This window comes from Hyaena hyaena, unplaced genomic scaffold (assembly GCF_003009895.1).
Source record: "Hyaena hyaena isolate Hyena2069 unplaced genomic scaffold, ASM300989v1 scaffold_1223, whole genome shotgun sequence".
Taxonomy (NCBI): Eukaryota; Metazoa; Chordata; class Mammalia; order Carnivora; family Hyaenidae; genus Hyaena; species Hyaena hyaena.
In genome coordinates, this window is record NW_024081860.1 from 347,287 (window position 1) to 372,980 (window position 25,694).

Sequence of the window (25,694 nt, forward strand, 5' to 3'; positions counted from 1 at the left end):
TTCCCATACAAACAAGACACATATGTATGTGCATACATATATCCATGTGTACAAACAGCAAACTCCCTTTGCCTGTCCCTGGGTTAACCCAGGTAGGACTCCTTTGATTTTCTCTATGCCTTGGATAATGGAAAACAGAAGCAGCCTTTTGGTGCAAAGGAAGTACTTCCTCTTCTCACTTGTGGCCCTCTTGAATATATACAATCCCTTCTGCACTTTCAGCCCTTTCTATGTGCTCTGTCATTATATTTATTTTGTGCCTCTTAGTCAGCCATTTGCCTGCAGATGCATCATTATGTCATAATACTCTCCATTTGGAGTGTGACCTGATACCAATCTCTGGTGTCTTCACCAGATGAACAGAGAGGAGTGTCTTTTTATTAAAACACTTGCCTTCCATGGCAAGTCCATGTCCAAGTCCATGTGGCATGACATCTAGTGCATGTTCAAGTATGACCACTTCACAGTTACCCTCCCCTTCCTCCAGAGGAAAGACGGTTTGGAGGAAATAACCTTGACTCGTAGATTTAGTCCTGCTGGAACTTCCCCTGTGCTGAGGACTTCCTGCTCTGAGCCTTCAATGTCTCCCACACCACTTCAGGTCAATGCTCTTCTCAGTTCTCAGTTGCTGTCTTGTGAGCCTTCCTGCCTCCTGGTCTTCCATCTGTTGTCCCAGTCTACTTGGCCAAGATAGATTTGTCACCATTAAGCTCCTTCATGTTCCCTACAAACCTATTCAAGTCTTTAGTTCTGTTAATAAGATGATGTTATGAGACCACCATGCTCCTGCCACGGTGCTAGGCATTAAGAAATAGAACTGTGGCCTCTACCCTTAAAGTCCTCCACCTAATTAGAGAGAGATGATCAGTGTACCTGAAAATGGTAGAGTTCTGCTCAAGTTCAGAAGGGAGAGCCTATCATGTCCACCAGGGCAAGAACTATGCCCATTTAAGTTGCTTCTGAATCCACAGAGCCTCACCCAGTGCCTGGCCTGGAGGGTGCCCTCAGTGAATATTTACTGGTAGGATGAATCAGTGAAGAAGGCTAGCATAGTTTGAATGGCTTCATCAAAGAAGGGAAACTCAAAATAGGCCTCAAAGGAATGCAAACATTGGGACTGACACAGATAAAAAGGAACAAAGATACAACACTGTTAATGGGAATAGACGCAATGAACCTGAAGGAAATGAGGGATTTTATGTGATTGGAACACACTTTATACATATTGGTGATAAGTATTAGAAAATAAGTCCTTCTCTGTAGGCAGACTGAAAGGAGTTCAAGCTTATTGAATACCATAAGGAGCCATGGAAGGTTGTGTATGTGTGTGTGAGAAAGAAAGAGAGACAGTGACAAGGGAAAACAGTGTTTAAATTCAGGGAGTGTAGGAATCTGGAGAAGCTGAAGTGAAGAAGGCCTGCCAGAAAGTGGCAGTGTAGGGATCGATGAGGTGAGCAATGATTTGGGAGGAAGGAGTGAAAGCAGGCAGGAAGGGTCATATGGAGATACTTGGGTGAGAAAGAGAACATATTTCCATGACTGTTTGGGAAGGACCCAATATAACTACAAGGAACTGGGATATCTTATCAAAGGTTTGGGAAGGAGAGATGATTTGTGAGAGGAGAAAAGTGTGGGACAGGTTGATGGGGGAGACAGTGATATACCCTGTTGGAGATGAAGGCCCAGAGAAGGGTGGGAAAGGCATGTCAGAGATGTGATCTGAGCATTTTCAGCATAGAGGTTGTCAGGGAATAGTGTGGCTCCTCCGTGCTGGCTGGTAATTGCTCCCATAATGTGCTAGTTGGGATCCATCTTTCACAACATTGATAATCACAGCACAGGACAAATAACACCATCAGCAGCATTCATGGAGTTGTATTTCCAGTTTTCATGTTCCAGTGAGACTTAGAGTCGCATAGAATGATGTCTCTGTCAGTGATGCTCTGTACAAGTGGAAGGTTTTAAGTTTTCTGAGGCAATTATCACCAATCAGTGGGTGTCAGAGCACACCTGGAAGGTTCGAGTGTTGAATGTCCTACACGCACCCCTAAAACTGCTGCAGCTGAGAGACAGGCTTCCCATTTGATGAGCTGTCTTTGCCTTTCATGATATATGCTGCAGGTACACCTCTTCTCCTTCATTAGGCAAGTAATAAGCATTTAACACTTAAACGTTTGTTGCAACTCACCAGAATCTCAGATAGGAGTAGGTCATATTCTCAAATTCCTTGTTCCCTAAGCAAAAATTACAGTTGTGGTTTTCTTGTGACATAAACTCTCAGAACTCGTAAGACTCTTGTCTTTTGAAATGGTTTTAATCTCAAATTCTTTCTGGCTGACTTGACCAGGGTAGGCGTGATGTTTTCTTCCCCCAAGTGACAATTTCTTTTCGCAAAGTTCTCTCAGCCCATAACTGGGTTTTAATCATTGAAAAGCTGTTTTCTCTCTTGGAAAAAAAAATTATGAAGATCAGCTTTTGAACTGTTTTGCATTTTTAATTCATCAGTGGGAAATGAAGGAAGTCCGTGCATAGAGCCTTCAGTGTCATTCCAGGCTACTTTTCAAGTTAGAACTATTACAAAAGGAGAAATACAGCTCCAAAGAGCAATATGGAAATAAACGTGCTTTTGGATTCCTTCTCCACCGTCTCAACAGGCTTCTTCCATCGGGACTTAAAGCCTGAGAACCTCCTCTGCATGGGCCCAGAACTTGTGAAAATTGCAGACTTCGGGTTGGCCCGAGAGATCCGATCGAGACCCCCATACACAGACTATGTATCCACCAGATGGTAAATACTCTTTCCTCAAAATTATTTAATTGCACTTCTTTAAAAATATACCATTATGGGGCACCTGGGTGGCTCAGTCAGTTAAGCTTTGGACTTCAGCTCAGGTCATGATCTTATAGTTTGTGAGTTCAAGTCCCGTGTCAGGCTTTGTGCTGACAGCTCAGAGCCTGGAGCCTGCCTCAGATTCTGTGTGTGTCTCTCTCTGTCCCTCTCCTGCTCATTCTCTACCTTTCTCTCTCTCAAAAATAAAAAATAAATTATTTTTTAAAAATTTTAAAAATATATACTGGGGCACCTGGGTGGCTCAGTTGGTTAAGCATCTGACTTTGGGTCAGGTCGTGATCTTGCGGTTCGTGGATTCGAGCCACACATTGGCTCTGTGCTGAAAGCTCAGAATCTGGAGCCTGCTTCAGATCCTGTGTCTCCCTCTCTCTCTGCGCCTACCCTGCTTGCGCTTTATCTTTCTCTCTCTCAAAAATAAACATTAACAAATTTTTAAAATATATATATGTATATACATATACCATTATACTGAGAATAATATGAATGTCACAAATATTAACTCTTCACTAACAGAAACAGTAGTTTGAAACACATATTTGTAGGTATATTGGTGTTGTACCAGGTTTAAAAGCTTGTGCTGTAAATAATTCCCCTGATATAAATAGTATTTTATATATAACCCTCCCTAAAGACCATTTCCTAGAAAGTTGTGTAGAAGATTCTCCAAAGACCTGTCTGAAAAACCAGCTAATTGCTATTAAAACTTTCAGACCCCAAGAATTTAAGCAGTTGGCCACAGCAAAGAAGTAGACTCCAAACAACAAGCTTTTATGTTTTCTCTCTCTCTCTCTCCTCCTGTTCTCTCTTCTCTCTTTTTCCTCACTCTTACTCTCTCTGTTTCTCAAGGATGCTGTACAGAAGAATCTTGGAGAGGGGGCGCCTGGGTGGTTCAGTTGGTCAATCAGCTGACCAGCTCAGGTCATGATCTCACGGCTCAAAGGCTCGTGAGTTCAAACCCCCGTGTCGGTCTCTGTGGTGACAGCTCAGAGCCTGAAGCCTGCTTCCGATTCTGTGTCTCCCTCTCTCTCTATCCCTCCCCCCATCTCAAAAAGAAATAAACATTAAAAAAGAGAGAGAGATGCCAAACATCTTTTAACAAAGAAGAAAAGAAGAGTCTTGGAGAGAAATGCTCAGTGAAAATACCATGAAATAGAGAGGCACTATGACGGGAGCCACAGCCGCCAAGTCTTCCTGAGTCCACATACCACACTGAGCTAGGTAGAAATTAGAAATAGAGAAGGTCGACGTGCCTGGGTAGTCTGTTCAGTCTGTTAAGTGTCTGACTTCAGGTCATGATCTCACAGTTTCTGAGTTCAAGCCCGGGCTCTGCACTGAGAATATGGAGCCTGCTTGGAAGTCTCACTGTTTCCTCTTTCCCTTCCCTCCCCTGCTTGCACTCTCTCTCAAAATAAATAAATAAAAACTTAAAGAAATATAGAAGGCCTCTCTCTGAGAATGGATTGCAGTGTGTCACTAAACTTCTGACCTGTAGATGCAGTAACCAGCAGTGCCTCTTTTTCCCCCCAGGTACAGGGCTCCAGAAGTGCTCCTGAGGTCCACCAACTACAGCTCCCCCATTGACATCTGGGCGGTGGGCTGCATCATGGCCGAAGTGTACACGCTCAGGCCACTCTTCCCTGGAGCCAGTGAAATTGACACCATCTTCAAAATTTGCCAACTGTTGGGGACACCTAAAAAGGTAATGTTAGGGAACAAAGGCCAGTTAGCTAAAGCCAGCAGCTTCCCGTGCTCCCTTCTCCTGCACCCCGGAGAGCTCTGGCCTCATGGATCACCTGCTCCTCTGGCAGTCTTTCCCTCCACCTCGGTGATCTTTCCCTGCCCTTGTTCGGAGAAGTAGCTGCCTCCGTCCCTCCTGCTCTTCAGTATATGTGCTATGGTTCCCTCTGCTCTTCCCTCCGCCGTCTCCCCTCCCTTGCCAGCCGTCTCTATTGTTCTGGCTACGACTCGGGCATCCATTCTGAAGTCTTCTGAGTGAAATCCCTCCTTTTAACTGCATTCATGTATTTACACTACCTGTGAGATTTTTCTCCCGCCCTCACCATCACCTTGGACTCAAGACATTGGACGCAGATTGTGTTTTGCCTACCCCAGGCCATCTTCCTTCTGAAGCGATTGCCCATTTGTGCCTTCAGACCCACGTAATCCCAGCGCCCCGGCCTTCTGCCTCTGTCTGTCTCTCACTGTCTCTCTTATTCTCTCTCTCTCTCTCTCTCTCTCTCTCGCACCCCCTTCCCCTCATGCAAGCAGCCGCCGCATCGCGCCCGGCTCTCGCCTGGGAGCCCCACTACCGCCAGCGCAGGCCAGCCATGATTGCCCCACCGCCTGTGTCTGCGGCATCTTTGCCCCAAGCCCTGCCCCCAGTTTATCTTGCAGCTATATTCCCCCAGCTAAATGTCGGCCCAGGTACGGTCCCCCCTGCTAAAAATATCTGTTGAGTCCCCACCTCCCAGCCTTCTTTACTCTCACGGTTCATCTCCCACATGGTACCTGCATCCTCAGGGTTTTGCTCTGGCGGCGCCCATTTCCGAGCTCTGCGCATGCGCGCTCTGCACACGTGCGTGAATGTCTCACGTGACCTCATTCCACTCTTTTTCCCAGGCTCCTCAGTAACTCGCATCCTGCTGTAGTCTCGTCTCCGTTTCAGCTGTTTTCTGTGTTGTAATATCTGTGTACATGTCCGTGCCCTGGACCATAGGCTTACCCAGGGCTAAAATTTGTCTTGTATTTATTTTCCCAGGTCTTATCACCGTTGCTGGTACAAACCAGATCCTCAAAAAATTTTTGATCGTTTGAATAAATCAATAGTACCACGTCTTCAAGATTTTTAGAGTCTCCTGCTGGAATCTCTCCCTTTTCTGGATACCTGTACCTCGCCTGTTACCATGATCACTTTTTTCTCTGTTTTATTGTGTTTTTAAATACATGTTTCATTTTCTCTTTTTGGACAGTAACATCCTTAAGGGCAGGGTTTATATTGGATTGTTTTTGGATGCCCAACAATGGCTAGGCGTGTAGTAAGCACTCAGTAACTATCTTAGTGAATAAACATATAAGCTAGACTTAGTGCTAATTTACCTTACAAAAAATAATAGCAATTATACCAGAATGTGTTTTCTAAAATAGTAGAGTGTTCAAACTAGAAGGGACCTTAAAGATTATTTGTTCATCACTTTCCGTCATATCCTCCAGATTTAGTGTCCCGTACGAATGATGCATGAGGCAGTGGGAGAGCTTTAGACTTAGTGAAACAGCTTTCTTTACTATTGGACTTCTTCGCATATTTATTTTGAATCATCAAGATGGGAATATTGTAACATGTAGGGTATCACAAATACATTTAACCGGAGACAAGGTGTTTTGTTGTATTATTTCCGTTCCCTCCCTCCCCAATTTCTCATTAGCAGTTTCTAAAACCTCTGTCTCATGGAACACAATTAGGAGAATACTAATTGAACTATCTCATGTAAGTTTATAAAATAAGTTGGTGGCAGTTCATTGTCTTTTCCACTGTTGCCCAGACTTCATGTTCTTTGTAGTCTCTCCGTTAGCATCCCCCTGGGTTTCATCACACGCAATGCCACACTGTATGAACATGATAATGACATGATTGCTTTTCCATTATGGCTACATGTACCAGAATGTAAACTATCACAACATATCAGCTAAGCACGGTTTTCTGTCTTTTCCTCCTTTCAGACCGACTGGCCTGAAGGCTACCAACTTTCAAGTGCAATGAACTTCCGCTGGCCCCAGTGTGTACCCAATAACTTAAAGACCCTGATTCCAAATGCTAGCAGTGAAGCCATTCAACTCCTGAGAGACATGCTTCAGTGGGATCCCAAGAAACGGCCAACAGCCAGTCAGGTTTTCTTCCATTTCCTTGTTTGATGCATTTCTTAGGAAGTTCATCTCTGACTCTGAATAATTCCTATCAATCTCATAGGAAGTATTTTATTTAGTAGTATGGTTGAAAAATAATATTGAATGCCACTAATGGTATACAACATATAAAAACATAAAATAGTTTGAAATTCACTATGCATAGTTAATCGTTTAAACAATATAGTTGCTTTGAAAATTGGCATATAGCTCCCATTACCACATACATGGAAATGAAAATAAACAGATATATCTGCCTTTCTTTGGAGAATGTTTTCAAATAAATTCTCTCTGAGTTAAGAAGCACTTTGCTTCTAAGGCAGTACTGGTCATTGAAAAGGAATTTGAAAATACCTTATAAAATCCAACTTGCTCATTTTACAGATGACACAGAGCAACAGATGAGACAGAGCTGGGATGATAACCATCGTTAGCATTTTATAGCACTTTACAGTTTGTAGATGTAGTTTTTATGTGATTCTAATGCCATGAAGATTCCATGAAATAAGTGTTCCTGTTTTCACTCTGTAAGTGAGAAAACTGAGTCTCAGAAATGTAAGCGATTTGCCCTAGTCACTCATCCAGTAACTAGTACAGATAGTACACCAAATGCATTTCCATCGTGCAGATGGTAGTCTTTGCCTCATACTTCCTATTTTCTCAATCCACTGTAGATTGTATAATGCATCCAGAGAGGCACGGTAGTGCTGTGGCTTCAACCATTCCTGTGCCTCTTGCAAGCCTCAAGTTTGCTCATTGTCTCATTGGAGGTTACTTTGGTCGGAATAACAAACGTGACCATGTCTAATCAGAGAGGATGATTTGGCTAAATAAAAGTAACAGGGACATTTGAAGATAGGGTTAATGAGACAGTAGACTCGAACCAGAGGCATGATTGTTGGGGGTTAAAGAATTATAGAAAAGCATCTTTCCAAAGGCCCAGAGAAGAAAGAGCCATAATTTGGCACCATAAGGCTTTGGGTGGCTGGGCTCTCAGAAGTTCACTTCAGGAGATAAAATTCAACAAATATTCTGAGGGCAGGAGAAAAGCTTTCTGGTGAACCCAGTTTTTTAATGGTTGTACCCAAGAGATGAAAAGAAAAAATTCTGGGGCACCTGGATGGCTCAGTCAGTTAAGTGTCTGACTCTTGATTTAAGCTGAAGTCATGACCTCATGGTTCATGAGATCCAGCCCCATGTTGGGCTCTCTGCACCAACAGCTAGGAGCCTGCATGAGATTCTCTCTCTCTCCCTCTTTCTCTGCCCCTTCCAGCTCACTGCTCTCTATCTCTCAAAATAAATAAACTTAAAAGGAAAAAGAAAAGAAGAAATTCTGTCACAAGGAACCAAAAGAGCAATGTGTACTTTTAAGAATAGTGTCAGGCATCTGGGTAGCTTAGTTGGTTGAGCTGTTTTTCAAGTTACATACCAGGGTTTAAGATCAGAGTATCCACATTATTAGCCTCTGTATTTACACTTACGTATAATCATTACAGATGTTTATAACTATGTCCCAGAGTCATCGAGAAGCGTTATATTATGTTCAGTTATTTCCATTCAAAAAGCCTAGGGCATGCAGAGAATATTTCAGAAAGAATTATAAACCCCAGCACTTTAAGATTTATCCCCTATCTAGAAAACTGGATTGTTCAGAAGAACAAGGTTTGTCAGTGGTCTGGAGAGGCAAGTTTTAACTATATCCTGTATTACATTCTTGGCATTCCTGGGGTAATGTACCTGCTTATTTTATACTTGATTCTTCAGCCTTCCAGGATTATTGGCTCCCTCTGTTTTATATTATTTTTTTTTATTTTTATAAGCTGAGGAAATTGCCTTAGAAAGGTGAAACATTATATTTAAGGCACATAGCAGATAAGTTACCAAGCCAGCATCTGTGTTGAGCCAGAATACTTTTCAGAAGTAGCAAAGGTAATGGCAGTATAACTGATCGCTTATCCAAATAATTTTTTGTGTATACATTTTATATTTTAGATAAAGAAAATCATAAAGAGTGTCACACATTCGAGATGCTGTTTTCTAGTTGGGTTAGGATAAGAAACCGTAGTAAACTGATCCCATGAAATGTAGTTCAGTGAGCCTGATGGTGTTAGGCTTCCTGGGTAGACTTTTCTCCTAAAGCAGCCCTATGTGTTATTCCAGGCGCTTCGATATCCTTACTTCCAGATTGGGCATCCCCTGGGCAGCACCACACAGAGCCTTCAGGATTCAGGAAAACCACAGAAGGATGTCCTGGAAAAGGCAGGCCCACCTCACATTAAACCAGTCCCACCTGCCCAGCCCCCAACCAAGCCACACGCACGGATTTCTTCGAGACAGCATCAGGCCAGCCAGCCCCCTCAGCATCTCATGTACCCCTACAAAGCAGAGGCTTCCAGGACAGATCACCTGAACCATCTTCCGGACAACAAGCCAAGCCCGTTGCTCTTCCCGTCCCTCCAGACCAAGAATCCTCAGTCGGTGAGCAATTTGCTAGTGAGCCTTGTCTGTCACATCCCTCTTCTGACCCCATTTATTGTGTTGAAGGTTTTCTTTTTCAGCATATAAAGTCTAATTATAATAAGCGCATCTTTGTAATACCATGGGGTAGTGAAAAGAGCTTTGGCCTTGGAGTTGAAGCCCTAAATTCAGGTTCTGGCTATGCCTGTTAATAGCAGTGCTCGTGGCTGGTGGCTGTGATGTGGTGCTTACAGCCCCACAGGGCACTCCCATTGCCAGGGACCCCAGGCTCAGCTCTGCTATTTCCTAGCTCCGTGACCCTGTGCAGGTTCCTTGGCCTCCCTGCTCCTCAGGTCCTCTCCTGTGAAACAGGGATAATAATTGCCATCTACCTGATAACAATTCTTTTGGGGACTAAACGAGTTAATACTTGAAAGAATTTAAAATCATAGTTAGCACTTTGTTAGAACTTGATAAATGTTAGTCACTGTTATTATTAATCCCCGAGGACTCAGTTTCATCATCTGTGAAAGGAAGATCATAATGCCTATCTTGCCCACCAGACGGGGCATGAGAATCAAAGGTCCTGCTGCTTATGAAGATGTTTTGAAAAATCACAAAGTGCTGTAATAAAGTTTGTATACTATCATTCTTCTTAATGCTATCAAGTAATGCTATTAGTGCTGGACTGTTAATTGAACCCAGATCTTCCTTCTCCTCTTGGGCTGGTGCTCGAAAGAAAACCATGAGGGTTAGATTCAGTAATAACCTGACCAGGGCATCTAGTGACTGGTAGTTTTATAATACTGTCTGCCACTCTGATTTTTTTCTTTTTTTTTTTTTTAATGTTTATTTATTTTTGAGAACGAGAGACAGAGCTTGAGCGGGGGAGGGGCAGAGGGAGAGGGAGTCACAGACTGAAGCAGGCTCCAGGCTCTGAGCTGTCAGCACAGAGCCTGACGCGGAGCTCAAACCCATGAATCGTGAGATCATGACCTGAGCCAAAGTCGGACGCTTAATTGATTGCGCTCCCCAGCCACCCCTGCGAGTCTGATTTTCTAACCGTTTATGCAAAAGTAGTATTTTTTTATGTTAACTAGTTTCATTCACTGAGTGCTGGCTCCCAACCAATGCTGTGAGGTACTGTGTGAGGTTACAAGAGTGGTGTCTTTAGACCATTCGCTTTACCCCAGCCCACAACTTTGGAAGCAGCATATATTTAGAAATTTCTTGTTGTAGGTCATTCTGTAATTAAATAGTATTCAAAGAAGGCACATTTCAGTGTTTTCTGTAAAAGATCAGGATGACTGACATCTGAGCTATAATTCTCTTGCATCTCTAGGACAGAATAATGCATGTTAATGTTTTCAGGGATGAGGCCCAGACCACAACCCAGCCATCTTCCCCATATGTGAGAAGCATCTTAAATTTCCTTTCTAAAATCCTTATCTTGTACAACAGTTGTCCCCATAGGATGCAAACTGATGGAATCTGCGCAGGATATGTAAAAGATAGAGGTCTGGGAACGTGCTTTCTATGGTTGCCCTTTCAGATAAGCAGTGCATGTTGGGAATGACAGCCCCCCCCCCCCCACCCCGGATCCTCATTTTCATAACCGGGGAAGTTTGGAATGGGTATTACTTATGTGTGAGCTCCATTAACACCAAGTATTGCTTTGTCCCCCCCCACCCCACCCCCCTATCCTTGGATACAAAGAAAATGCTGACTGGCCTGGAACACAAAAATGGGGAGATCAAGCCAAAGAGTAGGAGAAGGTGGGGTCTTGTGTCCCGGTCAACAAAGGATTCTGATGACTGGGCTGACTTGGATGACTTGGATTTCAGCCCATCCCTCAGCAGGATAGACCTGAAAAACAAGAAGAGACAGAGCGAAGAGACCCTGTGCAGGCAAGTGTGCACATTACCTCTGTAAACAGATCGGATCTGGGACTTGTGAAGTGATCTGTACCTTTCTGATGATGTTTTCGATCATGCTGACCTACGTCACCTTCCCTTGATTCAGATTTGAGAGTGTTTTGGACCTGAAGCCCTCTGAGCCCGTCGGCACAGGAAATAGTGCCCCCACCCAGACCTCCTATCAGAGGCGAGATACCCCGACCCTGAGGTCCGCAGCCAAGCAACACTACTTGAAGCACTCCCGATACTTGCCTGGTAATAGAAATATTTGCCCTTGCTTGCATCATTGATAAGAAACCATTTCCCATTTTCACAAAGACTCTGTTTTGGAAGGCAAGAGCTTAGGGGTTTCTAGAACCCAGAGCTGGTGGGAACATCATAAAAATACGTGCTGAAGCCCAGGCCTCACATTTTTATGTTCTAGAGTTACCTAAGATAAAAAAAAAATGTTGTAGTAGAAACAGGGTCCAGCCTCTGGGAGGGAGAAACTAGCGAGAGCCAGGCGGCATGCCTGAGGCCCCAGCACCAGACCAGGTTTAGGAAAAACTAGCAGTCCTTTGTGCTCTCAGGAGACCAGGGGAGAAGCTTAGTCACACTCTCTGGCGGTATTATGGGGGTGAGTATAAATGCTATAGTTTGATGGGTGCCCGAGCCTCTCTCCAGATTCTCCACATTCCAAGCTTACAGCATCAGCCTACCATTCATTCATAAGTTCATTCTGTCTGTAAATACGTGCCGATCATCTGATGTGCTCCAGCACTCGGGAAATTACAGGGACCACACAGTCTGCGGTGGTATCACAGTCCATACAGTGACTTTCGACAGCAGCCCCACAGACAATACTCTCATCCCCACGTAGTTTACATTCTAGTCGGGGGGAGACAGACCCTAAACAAATAGACAACCAGTAGTTCAGGTGGTGATAAGTCACGTGAAGGATGATATAAGGCAGGGAGGAGGCAGAACTGTAGATGGAGTGCTCAGAAAGGACCTCTCTGAGCAAGTGAGTCCAGTCTGGGCCCCAAATAATAGGGAAGAACAAACGAGCAGAACAATCCAGGCAGAGGAAGCAGCAAGTGCAAAGGCCCAGGAGGCAAGAAAGGGCGTGGCTTGTGAGGGGAAGGGCAGAGAGGCCAGCGTGGCCAGAACATGGTAAGGGGGTGATATATGTAGCATGAGGCATCTTTGGGAGTCTTGTAAGACATTTGGAATTTATTTCACAAGCAGCAGGAAGCCGTCGAAAGGTTTTAGTTCGGGAGCGTGCTGGGTTTATGTCTGTCTGTGTGCTGAGTGGATGAGGGCAGGCCATAGCTCTCGTGCAGGAGGTGGGGAGGGGTTCGGGGGCAGGAGCTGCGGGTCTCAGGGGACAGGAGGTGGGACCAGCAGACCCTGCTGGTGTGTTGACTCCTCGCCCTTGGTTGGCCTCCCAGGATAACCTGGACGAAGAGAGAGCAGGTGATGAGGTACAGCAGCGGTCCAGGGGGCAGGGGCAGAGACTTGAACTACAGCTACCATGGGCCCAAGGGAGCAGGGAGGGAATTAGAGAGTTATTTCTTTTTGGTTCCAGGAGAGGAAGGAGGATAAAAGATGAATTCAGTCTTTCAGTTCTGAAAAATAGCTGCAGTGCTTGACATAAATGGGAACGTGGGCCGTCTAGTGGGTGGTTTGGCTTAAAGTTGAGGTGATTGATTAAGGTCAGGTCAGCCTTGGACACGAGGACCTGAGTCACCAGCACCTGATGGCACTAATGGTCCGGGTCAGGGGAGAAGGAGGGTCTGGGGGACTGAATGCAGAGAGAGGAGAGCAGGGGGCTGCATAGCTGGCCGGGCAGAAGGGGGGTGGAAAAAAAACTTGGGAAGGTGACAGAAAGGCAGTGGCCCTTGAAGGGGTCCAGGTAGGATGTCCAGGGGCAGCGACGCTCAGGATAGCACCAGAGGGGCCAGGACATGGGACATGAGACACATCTGTTGCGAGAAGCTTAGGAGACCTCTCTCAGGGCGCCCACCAGTGAGACCACGTGCTAAACCCAAGGACAGCGTCTTTCCTCTGCCATCCATCAGCAAACAGCCCGGTGGGTTCTTGCTCCGATTGTTGAAACATAGGAAGTTTGGACAAACTGGGTTCTGCGAGAACTTCACCGTGAAATCTGGTGCAAGATTTAAGATGTGTGTTTTTGTATTTGAAAACAATTTCTTCCCCACTAGGAATAAATATAAGAAATGGCGTACTTCCAAATCCAGGCAAGGATTTCATTCCGTCTAACCCGTGGTCTAGTTCTGGTTTGTCTGGAAAATCTTCAGGGACGGTATCAGTAATCAGCAAAATAAATTCAGGTGAGTAGTGCTTATTAACTCCTTGATGACAAGAGGCAAATTCTCTGAATATGGCAGAGACAAGCTATGGAAACCCAGGGCCCCTTTTCCAGGCCTGGGCTGCTGTCTCTTTCTTGGCAGCAGGCTCTGGGGACTCAGCCAGCCACCTGGGGGGCTGTCATCAGGAATAGTCAGGGGGTCGGGCTCGTCTGACTTCCCGAGACCCTGCCCTGCGGGCTGTCCACCTCAGCCCCATCCACCTTGCTCCCGCTCGTCCCCTCCCTCTGCTGACCCAGCCTCAGCCCAGAGCACCACAACCCCTTGTGGTTGGAAGGTGGACAGCTCCAAAGGCCATCGTCACTTTTTTTTTACGTGAGTAAATGAATTTCATAAGCCTCCCAGGCTGGCTCATTCCGCCGCTCCCAGCAGACCCATCTGCCATGTCATTTCCCCTCACACCGGCAGCTGCTTCCCCCTCCACATTGTCAGGTGAACATACGGGTGTCACTTCTTCCTGCTTTATGTGCTTATTTATTTTGAGAAACCCAAAAAAGAACAAATGTGCATCGACCTCCACCTACTCCCTTCCACCTCAAGGAATCAAAGTTTGCAAATACATGAAGCCCACCCTCTAGGCTTTTTTACCCTTTCTCTCTTCTCCTCTCTTCATTTGTGCATTTATTGTTTCTATGCATTTTTAAAAGATACATGAAATACATAGTGTGTTTTTGCATGTCTGAAAATTAATGTGAACATAATTCTGGATCTCTGCTCATTTTAGTCATTATATTATGATAGGGCGATCACATATTTGTAAGACACATCACACTATGTATTGTATAACATATCTAATATATATAACTATACCACACCCTGATTTGATTACTTTTACTGGGTCGTAATTTATTTATTCTTTTCTTCTTGATGAGCGTGTAAGCTGCAAACAGTCTTTGCTATTAGAAAGAGCGCCGAGTGAACCTTGTTGGACCCCATTGGTGTGCACCTGTGTGAAGGTTCCACTGTGTGTAAATGTAAACATGCTCGTTTGGTTAAAGGGTGTGCTCATCTTTGACTTTACAGATGTTGCCAAATTACTCTCCAGCAGGGTCTGGGAGTTGTGCTGCATCCTTGATGCCGCTCGGTACTGTCAAGATTGCAAAATGTGTGCTGATGTGATGGGCGTGAAATGGCATCTTATTGTGGCGTAACCTTGCATGTCCTGTGTACTAACGAGGTTGAGCATCTTTTCTTGTATTTATTGACTGTACTCTTTTCCCTTTGGGGACTTACCTGTTCAAATTCTCTCCCCGTTTTTTTTTTCTATATCTATTCACCAAAAATGCAAAATGTGCTCTAGCACAATACAACTCCTCACACCTGCATTGCCACTCTGCCTCAATTAAGCAGTTGCCGGGACCACTACATTGTGAAGACACGCGGCAACTCTACCACAAATTCCCTCTTTTCCTACCAGCTATCCCCCCCATTTGTACAATGGCCCATAATAACATTTGTCATCTTTCTGTGTGTTCCTCAAGTCTTAGTGATAAGGCTTCCAGATATCCATTCATCCATCCAATACGTATTGATTACTGGCTACATAAAAGGCATCCTGTTGAGCTCCTAGAATAACTAAAATGAGTAGCATACAGTTCCAGCCCTTCAAGCACTCTCAGTAGAAAAGTGTCATGAGAAGTGAATATATTTAATATAATTTAATAATCATTAACCTTTCTGATCACGGACAAGAATGTTTAGTGTAGAACTACTCGTAATCGCTAGATAATTAAGATAATCTGTGTGCCGCTCAGTAAGAGGATGGCTAAAGTAATTATGGCTTAGCTGTATTCCAGAATTTGTACATACTGAGGAAGGAGAACTGTTCTGTATTACGGAGTGAAGAAAAACCCCCACAGATCTCGGAACATGCTAAACCTATTATTCCAAAAAAGAAAGAAAACTGCACATTGCCCTTTTCTTAACCAACCCCCCAACCCCCCGGGCTCGGCATGGGTGCAGGCTACAGGAGCAGTGCTGTCTTTGCTGTCTCCATCCCCAGCCTTTCCAATAGTGTGGTGTGGAGAAGTGCTCTGCTCGGAATTCAGTCTTCTTTTCATATTTGCCCCATAAAAGTAAAGTTATCGTTCCACACCTGTTTAACCCCGTTGGTGTTACGTGCACGTGTGTTTGTAGTAATGAGCTTTTGCTTTTGCACCTCAGTTGGTTCTGGCTCTACAAGTTCTAGTGGACTGACTGGAAACTATATCCCTTCCTTTCTGAAAAAAGAAGTTGGTTCTGCTATGCAGAGGGTACACTTGGCACCTATTCCAGACCCTTCCCCTGGTAAGTTCTGTTTCAGATCATTCGTGAGTCAGTGCAGCAGATGGTTATGGAGCAACTGCTTTGTGCCAGGCATGGTGTCTGCTGCCCTGGTGCCAGGATCCACCAGTGAAGAAGACAGACAAGATGCCCTGTCCCACGAACTTGCACTCGACAGACAATCAAATCAGATGGTCACCAATGCTAGGGAGAAAAATAAAGTTGGCAGGATATAGGGAATGTGTAGGTTAGAATGTGCATTTTTTTTTTTTTTGAGAGAGAGAGAACATGAATGAGGGAGAGGGACAGAAGAAGAGAGAGAGAGAGACAGAGAGAGAGACTATGTTAAGCAGACTCCATGCCCAGGGGCTCAATCCCACGAACCTGGGATGATGACCTGAGCCAAAATCAAGAGTTGGATGCTCAACCAACTGAGCCACCCAGGCACCTCTGGAGTGTGCATTTTTAAAGAGCGTAGCCCAGAGAAGACCTCGCCGCAAAGGAGATGCTGAGTGAAGGTGTGAAGGAAGCAAGTGAGCCACCCATGCAGTGAGGGTGAGACTGTCCCCAGCCTGGGGTTCCTAGTGCACAGGTCTGGAGGCAGGAGAGCCCAGGCATGTTCAAGCAAGAGCAAGGATGCAGAGGGCAGGGGTGGCATGAGTGATGGAGGGGAGCGGGCACGGGAGAGAGGTGACGGGAGACCAGGTGGTATGAGGCCCTGCAGGCCACCGTAAATGTGCTGTCATTCACCGTGAATGACATGAGAGAGCCAGGCGAGGGTCTGGAGCAGAGGCGTGGAGTGATCTGACTTCCGTCTTCCAGCCTCACTCCGGTGCTGGCCGTCACTAGACAGAAAGTGGGGAACAAAGTTGGAAGCAGGGAAGCCACCTGGCTGCAGCGGTGGTCCAGGCAGGGAATGGTGGGCCGGGGTGCTAGGAGTTGAGCTGGGACAGCTGCAAGTGCATCTGGAAGGTAGAGCCAGGAGCATTTGCTGACCAGTGACAAGGGGGATGTGAAAAAAAGGGAGGGGTCAGGATTCACACCAGTATCTTGGGACAGACAACTAGAGTGGAGTTGTCCTTAACTGAGAGAGGGAAGACTAAGTAGGAGGTGAGACCTTCTCTTGAACTCTTATTTTTCTGATATGTTCATTGCCACGATGATTTATTTGCTTTGTTTGCATGAGTCCCCACATCAGTCTGACTTGCCTTCCTCTCTAATTGCAGGCTATTCTTCCCTGAAGGCCGTGAGACCTCATCCTGGGCGACCTTTTTTCCACACCCAGCCTAGAAGCACTCCCGGGTTGATGCCCCGGCCGCCGGCTGCCCAGCCAGTGCATGGCCGGACGGACTGGGCTTCTAAGTACGCGTCTCGGCGGTGACTCTCCCGAAACTTCTGGGGGTGCGGGAAAGCAGGACACACAGCCTCCGCCAACTGGTGTTCTGCCAGCAAGAAGCTTGCAGATGGCGTAAAAGCAAACCAACACTTTATAGTTGTTCTTCTGAACGAAGACATTTCAATATTCTTTAAAAAAAAATTTTTTTTAAATATTGATTTGAACGCAGTACCCTTTTTTTGTACAAAATTATTTTATTCTAAAACTGGGTCCCATTATTTTCTTAAACAGCGGCATTTTGTATATATGGATTATGTTTTAGCATTTTCTACAGTCAACTTTGTAATGAACTTTTTAAAAATTAATTGACTTTCCTTTGGGGTTCCAGATAATATTTTATACAGATTTTTAAAAATTTAATAATATTGATGCAGTATTGCAGCAGGGGTGCAATTTAAGGCTACACGATAGAGGGTTATTTACTCCATGTGTGCAGATATTTGTGAAGTGGTTAAATTTTAAATGTGGCACTTCGGCCCTCCATGCCCTCTTAGACTAGGATCAGCACTACAGAAATGATCTGCTTTTCTCAATATCCCGTTATTCGTTTGATTTTTTTTTTATACCACCATACTGTTCTGAAAGTACTATTATACAGTTCATTTTATGTTGTTTCCCAAATGAAAGAACTCTTAAGTAATTATTTTTTATGTTTACAACAACGCTTTATGGTGGTCGGAGATACGTGAAATGAAAGGAAGCTTCACCACGCTAGGCCATCATACTCTATTTCTCTTCCATTTTCGAAATCAAATTGTATAAGGTCCCACAGAAGGAAAGCTTTCAGGCCAACAGGTTTTTAACATAAAGGTTAAAACACAGTCAGTTAGACTTAGGTCCCTGCCAGGATGCGTGACCAGAAAGCTAAGTGTCAAAGAGCAGAAGGGTTTTTTATTATAAGAACTAATCCAAGTTGTGTGTTCAACTCAGTTCTCCAGGCCTGGCTAGGGACAGACAATGAGTAATCTTCTGTTCTAGCCAAAGTCTCAGGGCACACTGGGGAGCAGGCGCTTACCTGGGAAGTCACAGTTACCGTGAGGCTGGTGTCCACAGCGTGCCACATTTGAACTCTTAACCTTGTGTAGTTTCTTCACATAGTGGGAACACTATTTGTTGGGCAGAGGCTGTTCCGTTGAGAGGAATGTTTACAGCAATTTTCAAAACAACAAAGCTAGTTTGGGGACAGAAAAAGACAAAAGGTCCACTTGTCCATCTCTGTAGGGTGCGGTGCCTCCCCCCGTGGCTACCTGAAAGGCCAGAGGGAAGGTCTCCGCCAGTGAACAAGATACAAACTCAATAGTGCATTGACTTACATTCTCCCAAGCTGCTCTTACTTGGTTCCAGATTCCAAGGTATAGCAAATTGAGCCATACGAAATTGTCATTTCTGTAGGTTAAAATGATAGATTACAGCAAATATTGGCACTTTGATTTGGTTCAACCTCGTAAGTTGGTAAATTACTGCTTTGATGTATTAGTAATATGTTGCAGCCCTAACAAATTGCCATGGCTGCCAAAGAGCCCTCATCTACATCAGGGAGTAATTTCTGCTTTGGAGAATCTGGCTCAAAAATGTACTTGACAAAAAAAAAAAAAAATGTATCTGACCAAGCACTCTCATTCCTACGGACATGAGAAAAGCACATGATGGACGTGGATTTGGTAGGTAATATTTTCTGTGAACAAACTGGCAGCAAAGCTTCAGAAAACAAATATGTATATGTAAGCACAACTTGAAGCTGAATTCACTTCTGTATTATATGCTCAGCTTATTATCTAAAGCAACAGAAAATGTGTTTTCAGAGATGAGTCCTTTACTGCGATTAATATTTATTTTCCCTTTCTGTATTATGTATAAAAAGTAAGTGAATCTGTAACCTTACCTGGCTTGCTGGAAAGCTGGTTTTAAATTGTACATACCTCTTAGAGAAGCTAATGGATTGTGAATACCATATTCGTGGCCCTCTAGCTTATGTTAAGGTCATTATGTTTTTTTTAATTCAAAAGCCTAGTCACCCGGTTGTTACACATTATAAACTTGTTTTCCTAATACTTTTTGTGGGCCCAAACTCAGAAAATATTTCCATTTTTGTCCTCTTATGTTTTCCTTTATTTCTAAGTAAACAAGTTCCCTTAGGTAGCCAAACACATTTATCCATGTGAAAGTCAAGCAACTGATGTGCGGTTTAGGAAAACAGAAGACTGAAAAAGCGATGTGAATTCTAGAGAACTAGCAAAATCCTAGGAAGTTCTCTTTTTTCCCCCCGAAGTTGGTAAAGGGCAGATGTGTATACAAGCTGTTTACTATAAAAGGGAATAGTGACCATTTTTTGGTAAGTGAAAATCACATGCTACCTGGTGCATATATTTCTTTCACTGTACCTATCCATGACTATACCTCATTTCCAGTCAAAAAGCTTTTTGGGGTGTCAGGAAATGGTGCAGGGACAACTCTCACTCCAAGCCCAAAGGTCCAGTGATGGTGGTATGCCGAGGGGGATGTGTGTAAACCTCAAGCTTCCTGGGCGTAAAAACTACTCTTGGTGTGATTGTTCATCTGACAATAAAATTCCATTAATTACTAAGCACTCACCCAGCTTATGTAGGATAGGGTTTAAGTAGGAAGAAAATTGATTTTCAGACAGTTTTTTAGACACATCTCTTATATGTATAGCCTAAAGGACTATATACTTATGACAAATTGATACTGTGTCATCTTCTGACGTTCTCAAAAATTGAATAAAATCAAGGTAATGCCTAAGTACGAATACCAGTACCACTGGAGATCATGGGCACCACCTTTTCTCATGAAGTAGCGTTTCCCTACCATCAAGCCATTGTTTTGTGCCATTTAAGAGAGAAAAAGAATGCAGCCTGTATGTTCTAGCTCAGTGTATGACCAAAAGCAATATGTTTATAAGAAAATGTTTGACATGCTAATTATTTTATGTCATTTAAAGCATACTGTAGCAAATTGTTTAATATATGTGGTTAATTTTTAGAATGATTTTTACAATATCCAACCAAAGTACTGTATTTTATATAACTTATTGTGAGGACCTTCTCATGGAAGCCATTCAGAAGACAAACTGGAGGCAAGCATCACATTAATCTGTATTATCAGTTTCTTATAGACGCTGTGCTAATGTGAATTTGAAATGACCCGAACAGTCTTCTGATCTCAGATATCTTAGTACTGATAGCAGTTTAGTCACCTGATTTGATTACAAGGGAGTCACTTGAGAATATATTTATTTATAAAGCAAATATTCATAATGATGAGAAGATAGAAGGACAGAAAACCACTGAAACAAGCCCCTTCTGAAATAAAATGTTGCTTTTTGAATAGTTTGTCCTGAGGTGTTTAAAAATGTTAACTTTATGTAAGGAAAATTCTGCTCCAAATAAAGATACAGTTTAAGAAAAAAAAATGATTTGAGTGTTCTGTTTTTATTTTCATTATTCTTCCATCAAAGGATAACATTAGGGGGAGCCTGAGTGGCTCAGGCAGTTGAGCATCCCACTCTTGATTTTGGCTCCGGTCATGAACCCAGGGTCAGGAGATTGAGCCCCAAATCAGGCTCTGCACTGAACATGGATCCTGCTTGGGATTCTCTCTCTTCCTCTCTCTCTACCCCTCCTTCCCTTCTAAAATTGAAAAAATAAAATAAAATAACAGTATTTCCTAGTGTGGAAATTTGACATTTTATAACTTCTCCTTAATGCTTAGCACAGTGTTCCTGCCATGAAATTGAAAGCATATGCTTAGAGCAGCAGTGTGCAGAGTCGTCCTGAAGTCTGGAGACTTGCATTTTTGTATTTATTTTTTTGGAGACTTTTTTTCAATTTAGCCTTTAGCAAGTTAGGTGAGTAGGAATATTTATTAAAAAAAAAAAAAAGTAGGTGGAAACAATTTCTCGCTGCCGATTTCTTCATTCATCATGATTAACACTTCCTTGTATGTTTTCAGCTTTTCACAGCACACTCCTATGTACAATATACGCCTTCAAAAGAAACGCATCACTTTGTGAATTACATACCAGACTCCACTGGGAATTCATTTCCTAGAAATTCTTTGAATCCTTGAAAGAATTTTTTAAGAACATGGTTTACAAAACACAAATTGCTGAATCCCAGAGCGTGCCCCTCCCTTCAGAACACTGCTGACCTGTGGAGCTCAGACTGACACTGAGCTCAGTCTGTCCATGCCCAGGCAAGGAGCTGAATCATAGCCCTATCTGCTGTGGAACGTCTCCCAGCCCCATCTGCTCAGAAGGGCTGGCAACAACTCTTGGCATCTGTATGGCCCAGCAGCACCCAAGCTAAGAAGTGGCTGAGTAGAGCTGATCACCCTCAGAGCAAAGCCAGGTGCAGTGTTCTCATGCTATGCACAGGCAGGGGGATTGAAACACAGCCAAGGGTGAGGGTAGCTCCTGGCTCCTCCCAACCTGAGAGCCTGTTGGGGAACTTGACAGTAGCCTGGAGCAGCCCCTCCCCCGCCCACCCAAGCAAGGGAGCTGACACATGGCCCTACTAGCTGTAGAGGCTATCTTCTGGATCCATCTGACCATAAGGGCTGGCAAAAATGCCTGGAAACTATGTAGGCCAGCAGTACTCAAGCCTAGAAGCAGATAGAGTTTACAGTTTGCAAAGCCAAGCCAGTGGCCCTGTTTGGTCAGGGAACTGGAGTGTGGGTGGGCTTGAACTAAGACCACAAAGAGCTTTAGACTTGATTCTCCTGCTGCATCCAGGCAGGGAATCTGATTTGTAGTCCTGCTCATCACTGAATACAGGCTTCAGGGTATCCAATGAGGGAACCTAACCAGAACACAGCTGTGTATCCTGCTCAACGGTCCCATGTATGGTGACACTTGAACAGAGAGCACAGTCCATGGCTTTCTGCATCTGCAAAGCAAAACCAATAGCCTCACTTCCCACAAAATTCAGTGCATGCTCTGGCCTGATTTGGGTCCCCAGACATTGAGCTATATAGGCCCCGGATCTGTCTTGCTACCCTACTAAGGCAAGGAAGTTAATTCATAGACTCATCTATTACTGAACATAGTCCCTAGTCCTGACCATCTAGCAAGCCTTCCCAGAAAAGTCAGGCAACGGCAAGAGCCATCCTACAGCCTCTCTTGGGGAGGGAACCAAGCCAGCAGTCCTATCCAACTGTTCTCAGGCAGTGACACACTCTTTCATCCCCATCACCAGAACTTGAACAGTTGCCTTGCCCAAAAATAGACCATAATATTAGGCCTCTTCTGTCCAAAGACATTACCAGCAGACACACCCAGAAACCCAAACTCTGCTGACTGGTGAAGAACTGTCTCTCCCAAGGAAAATCTGTAAAGTCTGGAAGAGGCATCCCATTACTCAAATACATAGATACCAATGTAAGGAATCCAGGGTCACCAAAAAAAAAATCAAGTAAATATGGAACCACCAAAGGAAACTAATAAAACTTCAAGTACTGACCCTAAGGAAATGGAAATCGATGAACTGGCAGATGAAGAATTCAGAATAATACTTTAAAAATTTTTTTTAATGTTTTATTTATTTCTGAGAGAGAGAGAGAGAGAGCGTGAACAGGGGAGGTTCAGAGGGAGAGAGGGAGATACAGAATCCAAAACAGGTTCTAGGCTCTGAGCTAGCTGTCAGCACATAGCCCGATGCGGGGCTCGAACCCACGAACCGTGAGATCATGACCTGAGCCGAAGTCCAATGCTCAACCGACTGAGCCACCCAGGCACCCCATAATTCAGAATAATACTCTTAATAAAATTTAGCGAACCAAAAGAAAACACAGACAACTACATGAAATTAGGAAAACAACACATGAAAAATAATGAGAATTTCAACAAGAAAATAGCAACCATCAAAAAACAAAACAAAACAAAAACAAAAAACAGCAAACTTACAAAAAAAAAAAAAACTCCACCAAACCCCAGGAATCCTAGAGTTGAAAAATACAATAACTGAACTGAAAAATTCAACAGAGAGTTTCGAAAGTAGTCTTGGCCATGCAGAAGAATCAGTGACCTAGAGGATGAGACACTGGAAATTACCCAGAGGAGCAAATGGAAAAAAAAAAAAAAAAGAAAAATGAAGAAAGCTTATGGAAATTATGGGACACACTATGAAACAGTATTCATATTATGGGAATTGTAGAAGAAGAGAAAGAGAAAGGGACAGAAAGTATATTTAAAGCAATAATGCTAGAAATTTCCCAAACCTGGGGAGAGAAGTGGACATCCAGATCCTTTAGGACCAAAAGACTCTAAATAGGTTAAACCCAAAAAGAGTTGCACCAAGACACATTATAATTAAATTGTCTAAAGTCAAAGACAAAGGAAGAATAAAAGAGAGAAGTTACATATAAGAGAATCTCTATAAGACTATTGGTGAATTTCTCAATAGAAATTCTTAGGGCTAGGAGAGGATGAGATGACATATCCAAAAAATTGGAAGAAAATAACTGTCAGCCCCAAATTCTCTACCTAGCAAAGCTGTCCTTTGGAAATGAAGGAGGGATAAAGACTTCGCTGAACAAACTAAAGCGGAGGGATTCATTATCATCAGACCTGCCTTATGAAGGAAGCTAAGATTTCTTTGGGTGAAAATAAAAGAACTCTAATTAACATCATAAAAACATGAAAAGATAGCATAAATCTCACTGGTAATGATAAATATATACTCATTGTTAGATCCTGCCATATAATCATAGTGATGCATAATTCACACAAACCTCTAGTTAAAAGTTAAGAACAAAAAAAACAAACATCAAAATAACTGTAACTACAATAATCTGTTATTAGTTGCACAATATTAAAAACATGTAAATTGTAACAACAATAACCTGAAAGTGAGAGTGGAAGAAAAGAACAAGTGTAAAGTTTAAAGATTCTATTGGTTATGGGGCGCCTGAATGGCTCAGTCAGTTAAGCATCTGACTCTTGATTTCAGCTCAGGTTATGATCTCACAGTTTGAATTGTTGAAATTGAGCTCTGTGTCAGGCTCTGGGCTGACCTTGCAGATTTGGCTTGAGATTTTCTCTCTCTCTTTCTTTGGCTTTCTCCCCAAATAAATAAATAAACTTAGGGAAAAAAAGAATTCTATTGGTTGAGTTGTTATCAGTTTAAGATATGTAAGTTCCCAGTTTATGTAAGCTTCCTGGTAATCACAAGGGAAAATTCTGTTGTCATTCCACAAAAGGAAAAGATAAAGAAGTCAAAACATACTGATACCAAAGACATCAAAGCACAAAAACAGACAGTAGGATAAGAAACAAGGAATAATGAATCTATAAAACAACCTGAAAACAATGAACAAAATGGCAATTATTAAGTCCTTACCTATCAATAGTTACTTTAACATAGAGGGGATAAATTTTCCAGTTAAAGGAGACATAGCATGACTGAATGGGTAAACACACACACACACACACACACACACACACACAATTCAATAATATGCTGCTGCAATAGACTCACTTCAGCCTTAAATACACACATAGGCTGAGAGCGAAGGGATGGAAAAAGACATTTCAAATGAATGGTAACAACAATAACGACAAAAATCAGGGGTAGCTACACTTATATCAGACACAATGAACCTTGAACTAAAAATGGTAAAAAGAGAAAGAAAGTCATTATATAGTAATAAAGGGGTCGATACATCAAGAAGATAAACAGATGTAAATATTTATGTACCTAGTATAGGAACACCTAAATATATAAGGCAAAAACTAATGTTGCAGGATTCTTTACCACAAGAGCCAGAATTCATTGTCTCTCCACTTTGAAGAATGAAGAGATGGACACAAAATGAGCAGCAGGCAAAAGTTTAGCACAGTGTAAGAACAGAAAGTAAGATTAGGAAAGCTCTCTTTACAGAGAGGGGACACTAGAAAGTGAATGCTTGCTGACAATAAGCAAAGGTCTTTGTTTTATAGGGTTCTGATTGAGCCCCACCCCTATTTTTTCCAGTTTTTCCTTCTTGGGTTCTACCCTTATTGGCTGGATAGTTCTAGGTGCTGTTTGGCTCATTTTCAAGTATGAGGGGTGGTCTATGGCCATACTTAGGTCTTTTGTCAAACTCCGGAGGGAAACCTGAGGGGAAGTAGGTGAGGTCTTTACATTCTTAAGAGGAACCTTAACTCCGAAGGGGTTTGCTGTGGTCGGACATTCCCACCATTGTTCCAAAATATGTGTTTTTCCCCACCCAGGGACCTCAGGTCCTATCCTTTCCCTCTTTGCCTATTTTATCCTATCTTTTCCTATCACTAACAGAGGTAAAAAGAGAAATAAACAATAATATAATAATAGTTGGGGACTTTAATATACCACTTTCAACAATGAGTAGATAACCCAATAAAGGAACAGTGGATTTGAACACTGCTATATACCAAATAGTCACATACAGAATGTTCTATCCAGCAACAGAATACACAGTCTTGTCATGTGCACATGGAACATTTTCTAGGATAGACCGTATGTGAGGCCACCAAACAAGAAGTCTTAGCAAATTTAAGAAGACAGAAAT

At 43.2% G+C, this 25,694-nt stretch overlaps 1 protein-coding gene across 2 annotated transcripts in view; it reads left to right on the forward strand.

Moving 5' to 3' along the window:
- Positions 1-18,783, forward strand: part of CILK1 (ciliogenesis associated kinase 1) — a 56,979-nt gene extending 38,196 nt beyond the window's left edge. For both annotated transcript variants that reach the window (XM_039222955.1, XM_039222956.1), the window contains 9 exons: positions 2,655-2,787; positions 4,378-4,549; positions 6,568-6,735; positions 8,911-9,228; positions 10,924-11,114; positions 11,230-11,378; positions 13,328-13,456; positions 15,656-15,778; positions 16,981-18,783. In XM_039222955.1, coding sequence (XP_039078886.1) covers positions 2,655-2,787; positions 4,378-4,549; positions 6,568-6,735; positions 8,911-9,228; positions 10,924-11,114; positions 11,230-11,378; positions 13,328-13,456; positions 15,656-15,778; positions 16,981-17,135 — 1,538 coding nt within the window. In that variant the 3' untranslated portion in view covers positions 17,136-18,783. The remainder of the gene's footprint in view (positions 1-2,654; positions 2,788-4,377; positions 4,550-6,567; positions 6,736-8,910; positions 9,229-10,923; positions 11,115-11,229; positions 11,379-13,327; positions 13,457-15,655; positions 15,779-16,980) is intronic.
- The last annotated feature ends 6,911 nt before the right edge of the window (positions 18,784-25,694 follow it).